Source organism: Coregonus lavaretus (genome assembly GCF_964263955.1).
Source record: "Coregonus lavaretus genome assembly, chromosome: 10".
NCBI classification, from domain to species: Eukaryota; Metazoa; Chordata; class Actinopteri; order Salmoniformes; family Salmonidae; genus Coregonus; species Coregonus lavaretus.
The window spans coordinates 35866357-35882440 of record NC_139997.1 but is presented as its reverse complement, the minus strand read 5'-3'; the positions used below and the strand labels follow the sequence as shown (position 1 = coordinate 35882440).

Genomic DNA, 16084 nt, shown 5'->3' with positions numbered 1-16084 from the left:
TTGGCGAATGAGAGGCTTTGTCGCCACTGGTCGGCCATATTGGCACTTCCCAGATGAAGCAGTCCTCCAAAGGAATGAATGGAATTCTACAGTATTTGTATAAAATGTTTCAAGGACAAAATTACATGTATTTAAGTATTTTGTTGTAGTGGGGACAGTAACATTAGAACTTTAAACAAATTATTCTTAAAGGAAAATAGTCTAGTGTATATTTTCATGTTCTTTTGTATGTTTAGCTCACATAATATAATTTAGAAGTATGCATTAAAGCGTCTAATATAATACATTTGGTAAAAACAAATGTAGACATTAAATAAATGCATTTCTATAGCTTCCAAAATATTTTTTACAACAGTGGGGCGTTCCAAGATGGAGGCACAGTGGCTTCAAATCAGGTAGTCATCTAGTGTATATATAAATCATTGTTGGAAACTCCCTCTGGTCTTGCATGCACCAATCCAGACACTGCACTTGACACATTTATGAAATTGCTTATTCCAGTTACTAATAAGCATGCTTTCATTAAGAAAATGACTGTAAAAACTGTTAAATCCCTGTGGATTGATGAGGAATTAAAAAATTGTATGGTTGAGAGGGATGAGGTAAAAGGAATGGCAAATAAGGCCGATTGGGAAACGAAATCATGTGACTAAACTGAAGAAAAAGAAGAAGAAACAACACTATGAAACAAGGATAAATGACATAAAGAATTATACTAAAAAGCTTTGGAGTACCTTAAATGAAATTTTGGGGAAAAAGGCAAACTCAGCTCCATCATTCATTGAATCAGATGGCTCATTCATCACAAAACCAACTGATATTGCCAACTACTTTAATAATTGTTTTCATTGGCAAGATTAGCAAATGTAGGCATGACATGCCAGCAACAATTGCTGACAACACATCCAAGTATGTCTGACCAAATTATGAAAGACAAGCATTGTAATTTTGAATTCTGTAAAGTGAGTGTGGAAGAGGAGAAAAAAGTATTGTTGTCTATTAACAATGACAAGCCACCCGGGGTCTGACAACTTGGATGGAAAATTGCTGAGGATAATAGCGGACGATATTGCCACTCCTATTTGCCATATTTTCAATTTAAGCCTACTAGAATGTGTGTGCCCCCAGGCTTGGAGGGAAGCAAAAGTCATTCCGCTACCTAAGAATAGTAGAGCCCCCTTTACTGGCTCAAATAGCTGACCAATTAGCCTATTACCAACCCTTAGTAAACTATTGGGAAAAAATGTGTTTGAACAGATACAATGCTATTTTACTGTAAACAAATTGACAACAAACTTTCAGCATGCTTATAGAGAAGGACATTCAACAAGCACAGCACTTACACAAATGACTGATGATTGGCTGAGAGAAATTGATGATAAAAATATTGTGGGGGCTGTTTTGTTAGACTTCAGTGCGGCTTTTGACATTATCAATAATAGTCTGCTGCTGGAAAAAACGTATGTGTTATGGCTTTACACCCCCTGCTATAATGTGGATAAAGAGTTACTTGTCTAAGAGAACACAGAGGGTGTTCTTTAATGGAAACCTCTCAAACATAATCCAGGTAGAATCAGGAATTCCCCAGGGCAGCTGTCTAGGCCCCTTGCTTTTTCCCATCTTTACTAACGACATTTGGGTAAAGCCAGTGTGTCTATGTAGGCGGATGACTCAACACTATATACTTCAGCTACTACAGCAACTGAAATAACGGCAACACTTAACAAAGAGTTGAAGTTAGTTTCGGAATGGGTGGAAAGGAATAAGTTAGTCCTGAATATTTCCAAAACTAAAAGCATTGTATTTGGGTCAAATCATTCACTAAACCCTAAACCTCAACTACATCTCGTAATGAATAATGTGGAAATAGAGCAAGTTGAGGTGACTAAACTGCTTGGACTAACCCTGGATTGTATACTGTCATGGTCAAAGCATATTGATACAACAGTAGCTAAGATGGAGAAAAGTATGTCCATAATTAAGCGCTGCTCTGCCTTCTTAACAACACTATCAACAAGGCAGGTCCTACAGGCCCTAGTTTTGTCGCACCTAGACTACTGTTCAGTAGTGTGGTCAGGTGCCACAAAGAGGGACTTGGGAAAATTGCAGTTGGCTCAGAACAGGGCAGCACAGCTGGCCCTTAAAACTACATGGAGAGCTAACATTAATGACATGCATGTCAGTCTCTCCTGGCTCAGAGTGGAAGAGAGATTGACTTCATCACTGCTTGTTTTTAAGAGGTGTTGACAAGCTGAATGTACCGAGCTGTCTGTTTGGAATACTGGCACACAGCTCGGACACCCATGCATTCCCCACAAGACATGCCACCAGAGGTCTCCTTCACAGTCCCCAAGTCCAGAATAGACTATGGGAGGCTCACAGTACTACATAGAGCCATGACTACATGGAACTCTATTCCACATCAGGTAATTGATGCAAGAATCAGATTTTAAAAAACAGGTAAAAATACACCTTATGGAACAACAGGGACTGTGAAGAGACACACACAAGAGTATAGACACATGCATACGCACACATTCTGATATTTTTGTATGGTGGTATTAAACATTTTGTATTGTAGATAGGTGGTGGTGTAATAATGTCATATGATGTACTGTTTTATATTTTGTTTTATATGTAATGTAAGTGCTTTAATATGTTTGGACCCCCGGAAGAGTAGTGGCTGCCTTGGCAGCAGCTAATGGGGATCCTTAATAAATACAACAACAAAAAATCCAATCCTCATGTGGGGGAGTGAACGGATGCACACTCCTGGAAGAAGGGTAGAGATTCGGAACGCAAGCCATGATTTTCATGAATACATTATCTGACCATTCTAAAAATGACCAGTAACTATGTATAGCATTAATCAGTTTACAGTGAGTAGTGTGTTGAGAAATTAGAGCAGAAATCTGGACATCAGGAAGGTTTTATCAAGGTTAAATGTGTGGTCCTCTGTAGCTCAGCTGGTAGAGCACGGCGCTTGTAACGCCAAGGTAGTGGGTTCGATCCCCGCGACCACCCATACACAAAAAATAATAATGTATGCACGCATGACTTTAAGTCGCTTTGGATAAAAGCGTCTGCTAAATGGCATATTATTATTTAAATTGGGTCATCAAAGCATGTAAAATTCACTGTTTATGTTCAAGTTGTATGCTGAACAGAATCTCCACATATCTCCCTTGAAAACTAGCATGCATGGTTTTAAACACAGAAATTACAATGCTAAAAAATAAGTACACACAACTGGACGAAACTGGCAAGAGAGGCTACGTGTATTTATTAATAGTATGTACAATGTATACCATCATAAAGTTGACATAATATATTGACAAAGTCAAAGTATTAATATTGCCCCCTGCTTATTTGAGAGTTGTCTCTTGATAATCTCGCTCACCTTATGAATCTCTCATTTTATTGATTTAATTTAGTTTAATTTCATCATTATTCTCTATTAATTATCCTTAAAGTGTATCTGAGGCACACAGGGAAAACATGAATAAAATAGGCGTAAAAAATTAATACAACAAAAACATCAAAATCAAAACTATCATATATTTACTTATATATGTGGGTGTACATATCTATAAAAACTGTAACTACATGATAGCATTTTGTTTGAGCCAGAAGAAACTTTAAGAATTGATGGTTTATCTTGATTTTCCTTTAACAGTGTCACTGTGGAAAGTTGCTCATTATTTCTGCTCTCTATCTATCTCTCCCTGTCTGTAGTCTTCTGAGTGTTACTGGATTCACTTATTCTCATGCTTTTCCAGCCCATCACTCTCTGTTCCTTCAACTGTCACTTTTTTCACCCTGTTACAGAGACACACAAACCTACTGTAGCACAGAAAATCCATTTTAAGGATATTTGGGACTTCAGAGTAAACAAACGAAAAACAGAATTGTCTCCACCTTTTAGCTCAAGGGTTGGAGATTTGCTCAGAAATAAACATGTACTGTAGATGTGTGGCATTTATATATTTTTGTTTATGTGTGTGTGCATGTATGTGTGTATGCACTTAAAGTATGTGTGTGTGAACACATTTGTGTTAACAGAAAGATCTGGTAATGTGTGACATTTCAAATGTGTGTTTTAGTTTAGCATATGACAGGATTTTATTGAATTTGGTCACGTCTTTAATGGTAGTTCCAATTACAAATGTATTATACCCGTGCGTGTGCTGTGTATATATACAGCTCTGGAAAAAATTAAGAGACCACTGCAATTTTTTCTTAAATCAGCATCTCTACATGTATGACAGCCATTCCATTCCAGTGTCTGTTGAACTCCAACACAGGCACACCTCATTCTACTGAATTAGGTACTGATTAGGTGATCACCTGAACCAAATCTTATTTAACGAGGAAAAGTATAAAAACCACTGCTGTGGTCATCACTATCCTCTTGCAATAGGACCAGCTGGATGGCAAAAACAGAGCTAATAGTACCTCAAAAGTAATATTGATCAAAAAATAGCTATTGACCATGCCAAAAGAGTTGAAAAGGAAAGTTTTGAGTGAGGAAAAGAAGGGTTCAATTCTGGCTTTACTGGCAGAGGGATACAGTGAGCGTCAGGTTGATTCCATCCTTAAAATGTCAATGACGGCGGTTCATAAGAACAAGTTCAAGCAGCAGACATTGGGGACAACAAAGCTACAGACCGGCAGAGGGCGAAAACAACTCTCTACTGACCGGGATGACTGCAAACTAATTCGAATGTCACTCAACAACCGTAGGATGACATCAAGTGACCTACCAAAAGAATGGCAAATGGCAGCTGGGGTGAAGTGCACGGCGAGGACGGTTCGAAACAGGCTCCTAGAGGCAGGGCTGAAGTCGTGCAAAGCTAGAAAAAAAGCCCTTCATCAATGAGAAGCAAAGAAGAGCCAGGCTGAGGTTTGCAAAAGACCATAAGGATTGGACCGTAGAGGACTGGAGTAAGGTCATCTTCTCTGATGAGTCCAATTTTCAGCTTTGCCCAACACCTGGTCGTCTAATGGTTAGACGGAGACCTGGAGAGGCCTACAAGCCACAGTGTCTCGCACCCACTGTGAAATTTGGTGGAGGATCGGTGATGATCTGGGGGTGCTTCAGCAAGGCTGGAATCGGGCAGATTTGTCTTTGTGAAGGACGCATGAATCAAGCCATGTACAAGGTTGTCCTGGAAGAAAACTTGCTTCCTTTTGCTCTGACATTGTTCCCCAACTCTGAGGATTGGTTTTTCCAGCAGGACAATGCACCATGCCACACAGCCAGGTCAATCAAGGTGTGGATGGAGGACCACCAGATCAAGACCATGTCATGGCCAGCCCAATCTCCAGACCTAAACCCCATTGAAAACTTCTGGAATGTGATCAAGAGGAAGATGGATGGTCACAAGCCATCAAACAAAGCCGAGCTGCTTGACTTTCTGCGCCAGGAGTGGCATAAAGTCACCCAACATCAATGTGAAAGACTGGTGGAGAGCATGCCAAGAAGCATGAAAGCTGTGATTGAAAATCAGGGTTATTCCACCAAATATTGATTTCTGAACTCTTCCTAAGTTAAAACATTAGTATTGTGTTGTTTAAAAATGAACATGAACTTATTTTCTTTGCATTATTCGAGGTCTGACAACACTGCATCTTTTTTGTTATTTTGACCAGTTGTCATTTTCTGCAAATAAATGCTCTAAATGACAATATTTTTATTTGGAATTTGGGATAAATGTTGTCAGTAGTTTATAGAATAAAATAAAAATGTTATTTTTACCCAAACACATACCTATAAATAGTAAAACCAGAGAAACTGATAATTTTGCAGTGGTTTCTTCATTTTTTCCAGATCTGTATATCTGTTGTGGGTAGTGTGGGCATTTGTTTGTAATTCTGGTGTACTCTTCCTGCATACAATGTGATTGGTAACATGTACAATTGCAAGTGGCATTTGTGTGTCTGTGTAAACTCATACCTAATTGGCGTTATATATATATTATGTACAATGTTTCAATGTGTATGTGTATGTGTACATCTTTACATACAGTGTGAATACAGTGTGCAAACTATGTGTACCAAAATGTGAGATGTGAATACTTTGTATGATCAATATTGTGTGTGCGTGTGGGTATGTGTGTGTATGTATGTGTATGTCTATGTGTGTGCATGTGTAATGTGTGTATGCGTGTGTGCATGGCTCAGGTAACTTGTCAGTTCCAGATCTTGAGGAAGCTGTCCCAGGACCCAGTGGCCACCGCCATGCCATCATCAGTCACGCCTAGACAGCTCACGCGATTGTCATGGCCGGCTAACACTCCTGACACAGAGAGGGACAAACAAACAAGTGTCATCATATGGTGTCCTGGTTAGCTATCCTATCAATCCACCATCTTACAATATCCCTTAACTGTTAACACAGGGATCCCTTAGAGGGTTGAATGAAACTTTACTGAGATCAGCTTGTGAATTGAAGTCTAACATTTCAATGAAATCAGAATATATACCATTCCCTTTGAAGTTATAATTTGTTTTCAGTCACGGGTCTGATGCATAGCCAGACACAACTATACAACAATGGCTGCCAGCTAGATGACAGCCGCTCGCTCCTACTCCACCCCACCACACCCCACTGACCTGCTCGATCTCCCTTCATGGCGTCCCAGATGTTGCAGTTGAAGTCGTCATAGCCGGCCAGCAGCAGCCGTCCGGAGCGGGAGAAGGCCACCGAGGTGATGCCACAGATGATGTTGTCGTGAGAGTACAGGCTGAGCTCCTGGTCGGCACGCAGGTCAAACAGCCTGCAGGTAGCGTCGTCGGAGCCGGTGGCAAAGGCGCTGCCATTGGGAAAGAACTGAAGAGGAGAGTGAGAGGGAGTGACAGATATGGGTTAGATCAGCTAGCCATGCACCTAGCATTAGGTACATTAGACACTCAGAATTAGCTAGTGCAGCTAACATTAGGGACTTTGGGAACAGTGACATGTCTTAGAGTATGGTTTCCTGGCTTAATGCCATGACATGAACCAGAAAGCAGGTCACCAGTGGCCCCCAGCCTGTCAGCACACTCACACAGACTGCGTTGATGTCAGACTCATGGCCTGTGAACGTCTGTCGGCACATGCTGTCCCTGATGTCCCACAGCTTGATAGAGGCGTCACAGGCTCCGGACACAAAGGTGCGGAAGTCTGGGGACAGGGACAGGCTCATGACGTCACCACTGTGGCCCGAAAATACTGTGGTCTGCTGGCTTGTCTCGATGTCCCACAGTGCACTGGGAAAGAGAACAGAAGAGGGACCCACTGGATTTAATAACTGTTATCAGATCATTTTGAGTGTAAGGTTAGGCTAGCTCATAGCTAGTTACAGTATAGACAATATACTGTAGTATATTTATATTCGCATTCTCTTCAGCCTTGGTTATTGATCAATCAGGACTCACCAGGTAGTGTCTCCTGAACTTGTGATGATTTGATTGTCATCGATGAAACGGCAACAGGACAGGTAACCTGTAGCACAAATAAAAACATATATTAGAACACTGACCACACCATATCAATGCATGGTACTCCTACTAATGCCTCGATCACACCGACAGCGTCATTGCATTTTGGTACACCAGAAGTACATTCATTTTCAATGGAACGCTGCGTTTGCCTTGCAGCATTGCATTGCAGAGGCAGTTGCAGTGCCTTCTGTGTGTTGCATACGTTGGATTTATTGAACGTATGCTTCAAACTGTATGCGTAGACGGCTTGACAGAAATGGTAGCAGAAGGTGAATGTTGAACTGTTCTTGCACACATATCCAGATGATGCTGCGTACCATTTTGCGCAATGACACTGTAGGTGTGATCGAGGCGTAAGACTTAACTTCAACAATACTTGTCCTACCAAATATGAGTCATTTGAGAGCCACAGGTGAGCTAGCGTTGTAACACAGCTAAGGGACTCACTGGGTTTTCTGGCTGAAGTCTCAGCTCATTATAATTGTGTTGCCCTGTGACTAATTAACCATGTGAATTAAAGTCTTCCTTGTTTAGCGGTTTGGGACCTGGGAATCCCTGTGGGACAGGGAAGGAATACTCAACTGAACTGCATATACAACCATATGTAGTGTCACTGGGGGCAATTAGAATCAGGGAGGTTCAAATAAACTCACATAACCTAGCTAAGACACTTCCATGATATCTCAATAAAAACGAACACAAAATGACTCAAGCTCAGTGACATACAGTACCAGTCAAAACTTTGGACACACCTACTCATTCAAGGGTTTTTCTTTAGTTTTACTATTTTCTACATTGTAGAATAATAGTGAAGACATCAAAACTATGACATAACACATATGGAATCATGTAGTAACCAAAAAAGTGTTAAACAAATCAAAAAATATTTGAGATTTGAGATTCTTCAAAGGAGCCACCCTTTGCCTTGATGACAGCCTTGCACACTCTTGGCATTCTCTCAACCAGCTTCATGAGGAATGCTTTTCCAACAGTCTTGAAGGTGTTCCCACATATGCTGAGCACTTGTTGGCTACTTTTCTTTCACTCTGCGGTCCAACTCATCCCAAGCCATCTCAATTGGGTTGAGGTCGGGTGATTGTGGAGGCCAGGTCATCTGATGCAGCACTCCATCACTCTCCTTGGTCAAATAGCCCTTACACAGCCTGGAGGCGTGTTTTGGGTCATTGTCCTGTTGAAAAAACTATGATTGTCCCACTAAGCGCAAACCAGATGGGCTGGCGTATCGCTGCAGAATGCTGTGGTAGACATGCTGGTTAAGTGTGCCTTGACTTCTAAATAATTCACAGACAGTGGCACCAGCAAAGCACCCCCACACCATCACACCTCCTCCTCCGTGCTTCACGGTGGGAACCACACAGGCGGAGATAATCCGTTCACCTACTCAGCGTCTCACAAAGACACAGCGGTTGGAACCAAAAATCTCAAATTTGGACTCATCAGACCAAAGGACAGATTCCACCGGTCTAATGTCCATTGCTCGTGTTTCTTGGCCCAAGCAAGTCTCTTCTTCTTATTGGTGTCCTTTAGTAGTGGTTTCTTTGCAGCAATTTGACCATGAAGGCCTGATTCACGCAGTCTCCTCTGAACAGTTGATGTTGAGATGTGTCTGTTACTTGAACTCTGTGAAGCATTTATTTGGGCTGCAATCTGAGGTGCAGTTAACTCTAATGAACTTATTCTCTGCAGTAACTCTTGGTCTTCCTTTCCTGTGGCGGTCTTCATGAGAGCCAGTTTCATCATAGCGCTTGATGGTTTTTGTGAAATGTTCCGTATTGACTGACCTTCATGTCTTAAAGTAATGATGGACTGTCGTTTCTCTTTGCTTATTTGAGCTGTTCTTGCCATAATATGGACTTGGTCTTTTACCAAATAGGGCTATCTTCTGTATACCACCCCTACCTTGTCACAACCCAACTGATTGGCTCAAACGAATGAAGAAAGAAAGAAATTCCACAAATTAACTTTTAACAAGGCACACTTGTTAATTGAAATGCATTCCAGGTGACTACCTCATGAAGCTGGTTGAGAGAATGCCAAGAGTGTGCAAAGCTGTCATCAAGGCAAAGAGTGGCTACCTTGAAGAATCTCAAAAATAAAAAATAATATATAGATTTGTTTAACACTTTTTGGTTACTACATGATTCCATATGTGTTATTTCATAGTTTTGATGTCTTCACTATTATTCTACAATGTAGAAAATAGTAAAAAATAAAGAAAAACTCTGGAATGAGTAGGTGTGTCCAAAGTTTTGACTGGTACTGTAGGTATTTGTGTGTAGTAATGCTTCTTCACCTGTGTGTCCGGGTAATTCCCTGCTGACCCTGACGTTGCCCTCGCGGGTCTTCAAGCAGTAGATGGAGCAGATGTTGTCCAGACCTCCACAGGCCACGTAGTTACCAGAGGGGGCATACGCACAGGTCATCACCCAGGAGGACCGCAGGGGGATAGCATGCATCTGGAGAGGGGAGAAGAGTTGGTCACTGTGTGTCACAGAATAAAGGCATGGCCATGGACAAGGACAAGGACAGAGTAGCATCATAAACGGAGCCAGGCGCCAAGCCCACATCCAGACAGAGAAGGAGCAGAATAGTAGTCCATTGTGCTTCCTCTATATTGAATTTGTAGGATCTTTTCGGGAGAGCCATTGCATAATATAATTTACAATGTTTGAATGGCAAAGTGACTCGGGTAGGTTATGATGTAAGCAGAAGTATGAGATGAGTCAAAACACACATTCCTAGTAAAGAAAGCTTTTCAGTCGGCTCCCATTTCATTTCCAATCCCTGAAGGCTGCCTAGTTCGCTGAGAGTGAGTCAACCTATTCAGGCCCCTTGGTGAGACCAGGGGAGATGTTGTTATTTGGGTATAGATCTCACCTTGTTAGTGGTGTAGCTGTCCCAGATGATCAGTTTTCCATCTTGAGAGGCACTGACCAAGAGCCTGTGGAGACAAAGGTGTAAAACCATTGTATTATACCTCATCAAAAAAAGCACAGCTTGTACCACCATGTGTGGTATATGAGTGAGAGCGTGTGAAGAGTGGGAGAAGCCCCCTAATGGGTAGGCGGAACGTTACACCCACCTAGAGTCTGTGCCCCAGTGCATGGCATAGATCTTAGCCAGGTGGCCACGGAGAGTGCGCCTCGTCCGCATCTGAATCCTCCCCACAGGATCCAGACCTGACGTTATCTGGTTGACACACAAACACACAAAAAAGCTATGCAAAGAAGAAAAGTTCATCACAGGGTTACTGTGTCAATGTAATGCACTGTAATGCACTGTATTCTGATATTTTTTCAAACATCAGATCTTTTCACATCAGATATTTTACAGAGCTGATCTGATTGGGCAAAAGACCAATTAGTGAAAAAAAGATCAGAATTGGGCTGGCTGTCTAAAAGCAGCCATACTCTCTTTTATGTGGGTATGTGTGATACTTACCTGTGTCAGGGTTGAGTCCCCACATGCTTTCCTGGCATCCTAAGAGACAGAGAAACAGAGAGTGGTTAGACAAGCATTAGCAATCTCTCTCAATCTCACCCAGGCCAATATCCAACCTCTCAATATGGTTTGTTAGGCCTACTCCCTTTTCCACCAACCCCCTTCTCTTCTAAACCCGATGGTTTTACTGCTTTCATTGAGATCATAAAGTGTCTCAGAGTAGGATTGCTGATCTAGGATATATCCTGTAATCTAAAAGGCTAAACTGATCCTAGATCAGCATACCTAGCCTCTGGGACTCTTTGTAAATGTGTGCCCAGATCAGTAACATTCTCTGACACACATACTCTTATCTGGTTCCTAAGTTGCTCCGCCTCCTGACGCAGCTGCTCCAGCTCGCTCATTTTGGATTGGTCCCTGGCCTCGTCGATGTCCTCTGTCACTCAGTCAGTCACCTGGTGGGAACAAAGGATGGAAAAACAGCATGAGAATTTAAACTTAAAACGTTGATGTAGATCGCCCAGACTATGATATCAAGTTCAAAGTTAGGATTCCGTCTAAGAGCAGAAATGTCCAATTAGAATGATGGACAGTGCCTGCGTCAGAACAAACCAATCTTCTGCTTGTAATGTAATATGCGCTATGTTTGGACATGGCATGCGTATCAGATTGCATGATTTGATTGCAGTGTTATCATGGTGAGTAATCGACTCCAACTACATCAGAGGTCTCGTGGTCCTCTGCTGGTCTCAACCTGATCAATGGGTGTGATCTGATCATAATCATTTTGGCATATTTCACCTGGAGGCTGGTTGTTCAACACCATCACAAACATGGCTGCAGAGCGGCAGCTAGATTCAGAGTAAATTGGGCATATAAACTGTAAAATAATCCTTAATTCAGTATTTTAAGTGCATGGTTTACTAACATAGCACATCTAAAATACGTAAAACTCTGTAATCTGTATGTTTATGGTAGTACAGCCTTGTCTGGTTTAACTGTGGAGAATAATCTCTAATCTGGTATAATCTGAGAGAGCTTCATAATTTAATGGGCTCTCTCTGATATCCATGAACCACTTAATGCACAGAAACAAGATTAGGATTACTGCAGGCAGGCAGGCAGGCAGGCAGGCATTTATCATTTATTACAGACACATTTAACAAAATGTGTGTGTGTGTTTGTGTCTGTCTGTATTGTGTTCTAAAAGCAGTTTTGAATCTCTATTTAGCATAGCTATCCTTCAAGGAATTTGCCTGTGGGATATTTGCATAATTACTATGTTATTACGTGGCTATTACTATGTTTTAACAATGACTTGTTATTGATTCAACATTGCCGCGATTATGGTTGATTCTAGTGGACACAAAATGTCATTGTTTAAGCTGCAGTATCAAAACGAATGAAAACTATTTTACAGCAAGATCTCGATCACCTAGTGAAAAACACTACTGAAAATGTCTGATACTAGCATTATCACAAACTACATTTCAAAATTACTACATTTTTCACCCGCTAGACCTCTATTGTTACCGTCACAGTTGAATGTGACTGAAAATACTATGGTAGGCCTATTTGTATTATATTTTGTGTGCAGCGCTATTTTAAATTCACCAAAACAGTATTGGCTGTACCATACACTTCCATATCAATATGCTTAACACTACAGATGTGTTTTTGATCACATGCACAGGGAATTCGAAATTGGACCCAGGGGTAATAAGCACTCCCATCTCCACGAGAGAGAGAGAGAGAGAGAGAGAGAGAGGTTTCACATTCAAATCCTATTCTAAAATGGGCACTAGTATTTGCATGAGTTGGTGGGCCTATTCAAATTCATTAAGACACTGATGAAATACCTCTGACCATTGTACTCTGCTTTGCACATTAGATTTGCATCACTGTCGATACTGTACCTCTGTTAGTGGCGGTGTACCGGTACTTGGAAAACACGCATATTAAAAAAGAAAATACATTCACAGACAGGTACACAGCAGTATCAGGTAGTATCACATTTAGTGTTCACATTTTCCATATTTCCTCTAATCCCAGTGCCTCAATGTTAACATTACCTAACACTCACAACACCTGTGCCATGTTATTAAAGGCCTCCAACTCCACATACACAAACAAACAAACAGGAACATCCACACATCCACATCATCACCATCTACTAGGCTAGGAAGAGGAGCAATTAACTGGGTCATTGTTCCCGTTGGGAACCTCCAACCAGATGGATCACACAGCACTAATGGAAGGCGACCGGGGGAAATTGGTGGGTCCCAGTCTCCTGGCACAGCTGCTCATTTAGCCAATAAAGCTCTGAGGGGGTTGGTGGTGCTGCATCACCATCAGATACCAGGGTGGGAGAGGAGTGGGCATCATGGGATGGGATGAAACACCATCGCCCACTGACATCATCAAATAGCCCTTTTTTGAATTCCTACTTTCCCCAATGCTTTCTTTGACTGTATGTACAATGCATTCCACTTCGCCAGGCAGTCACCAACCCAATCCGCTGTTGTCTGGACACACGTTCAAGTTCCTAACCCTCCCTCAAGAACATCATTTTATGGGAGCATTTCTGGTAGAATTGGTTCAACAAGTGTTTGTCCACTAGTAAAATCACTTTGAAAGATGTATAAAATGATGCAAAACACAGGGCACGGCTATATGTAAATGTTCCTTATTGAGTATAAGTAGTTGTGGACCTCTACTTGTGTTAGTGTGTGTGTGTGTGTTAGTGTGTGTGTGTGTGTTAGTGTGTGTGTGTGGGGGGACGACGACGACGACGACACAGATTGTTACAGGCCTAATGATGGAACACTGCTGAATGGTGATGATGATACATTGTAACGAACAACCCACGTGTCCAGTGCTGACTAGGTGGCCATCAATGTAACCATAACAGCTTGTTAAGCATTTTCTCCAAGACAAGATATTACCAATGATAACTGACAGACAGAAGCTACCTAAACTATAGGTCAAAGACTTGCTTCTCATTTGGAAAAATGATGCAAAATACAGTGTGGCCCCACCCCTTATGTTCATGCACAGTAAACGATAGCCTACTTGGTCTATTCGGTTGACATTTCACAGCGAACCAAGAGTGGTAAACTAATAAGCACATTATATTAGCGTTATTGGATTGACTGCATTACAGCATCATTTTCTATAATAGGATTCTAAATAAATTCCTTGAATAAAATGTAAAATCCATCTTAAGGTCAAATAGCAGCATAGACACTGTAGAACAGCCCTCCCTCATCAACAAATAGGTTGCTTACATCGGCCTTGGGGCGCAGCTCAGACGGCTAGGCTACTCCTTCACTACAAGCAACAATAGCCTACCCAGTACCCACAAATGTATAGAGGCTACTTGATATAGGTAGCTGTTAGGCTACTAGATGAATTTAAGGTCACAATTCCATGATTATAGCAGTGAGCCCCGGGCATTCACGGTTAATTGCACTGACACCCTGGCAACCCTGTAATTTTTCCAAGCCGCTAAATATGCAAACACTTTACGGGGTTGCCTATGTTAATATAGGTTATTGCAAGAATGTACAGCAAGTTATGCTATATGCAAATATAACAACATTTGGTACAGTGGGGAGGTTTGTCCATATGTCTATATTTAGGCTACCAAAAAATACAGATGAAAAATAATTTCATCGAAATGATGAGCCTAGTCATGAATAGGCCCATCACTGGTAGGCTACATCATCCAGCCATCTTACATCCATGACAACTCTGACAGCATTTTATAATGGATGGCTGGCTACCTGTTTGGTAATGTTTCCGATGAGGTTGGTAGTCTTTCTCGAATACAGTCTGGATGTAATGTTTCAAAAAGGCTGGGGATGTTTATTGGCCCCTTTTTCCCTTTGAAAATAAAACAATATAGGGACAAAAATATGCAGATATTTTCAATATCCTCTCTGCTCCTTGTCTTCTCTAAATTCTTGCTCAGTGAATCTCCAATGTAGGCTACACATCAAATAAATATTAGTTCGAAGTACAGAGACACCATATCTCCGTTTGACTGGACCTCTTGAAAAGATGAGTTCTGCTGTTGTGTTCCCGTTTCCTCTTCAGAATGGTTTGCCTTTCTACGCCCGAGACCTTCATAAACTCGAAAACATCTTTGTTGGAGCGGATTGAACACAATTGCAGTCTGTCCAAGCATCAAAGAAAATGCATTGAACCATATGAAATTAGTAAATAGCTTTTTTATGACTCAGTTTTTCTCTTGATTGTGGTTTTCGTGATCCTCGCTTCCTTCCTCCTCTGCTAGTTCGCGGATATCTTCCTCCTCCCTCTCTCCCCTCACTCCCTCGCTTGTAATGACCGTCGCCTCCTCGTCAAAAAATGAATTATTAAATAAATTGCCAAACACAGAGGCTTAAGCTCTTGAGAGAAACATAAAAATAATATTTTAAAAGCAACTGGGCTATCTTGCCGGAGGAGCAGGAAACCCACCCATTGGTACACAAATTTAAAAAAAAACATGCAATAGGCCTAATGCATATTCACATGAGGTGTTCTTGTATTCAAAGCGCTAAATTTCAGTATTCTAATAAAATAACGTAGTTTCAGATTAAATCACCCGGTCTGCGCTTGCTAACGTTAGATCTCGTAAGCACGATTCAACCACACCCATTTCGGAGAGACTGTACCATTTTAGAAACCCCCTCTGATGTCTACTGGATAGGCTACGATTGGGATTACGCTCAGATGGTCCTCGATCTACTGCAGATTTAGAACATCACAGGGCCGCATTTGTCTCCTTAATGAGAACCCTTTTCGTCTCTTAGTTATTGATTAGGCCTAAGACTATATCCCTCAGTACAGTGTGCATTTATAGCGTTAACTACTTCCACTGTAGGAAAATAACTGCAAGAGCCCACCCACCTAAAAAAAATAACTGTTGAAGTGGCTCCAATCGTCCTCAATTCATCACTCATAGCAGATTTCTTACTTCGTCCCCTTCACTTTTTGATTAAACTACTTGTGTAATTAATACTTCAGAGTAGACTAATTACTCTGAAGCACTGTATTATCCCTAGAGATGTAGGCTATACACCTAAGGGTTATTTTATAATTAGCATATGTGTGTGAGAGAGCAAGGCCATAG

At 41.3% G+C, this 16084-nt stretch overlaps 1 protein-coding gene across 1 annotated transcript; it reads right to left on the bottom strand.

Moving 5' to 3' along the window:
• Positions 1-4003: 4003 nt before the first annotated feature.
• LOC311136553 (guanine nucleotide-binding protein G(I)/G(S)/G(T) subunit beta-2-like) lies at positions 4004-15585 on the bottom strand. The gene is made up of 10 exons (XM_084170728.1): positions 14733-15585; positions 11295-11402; positions 10948-10986; positions 10589-10695; positions 10384-10447; positions 9800-9962; positions 7420-7486; positions 7050-7251; positions 6616-6832; positions 4004-6298 (listed from the first exon to the last, which is right to left on the bottom strand). Exons 2-10 carry the CDS (start codon positions 11349-11351, stop codon positions 6192-6194), a joined length of 1023 nt encoding a protein of 340 aa, XP_084026854.1. The 5' UTR covers positions 11352-11402; positions 14733-15585; the 3' UTR covers positions 4004-6191.
• Between the last annotated feature and the right edge of the window lie 499 nt (positions 15586-16084).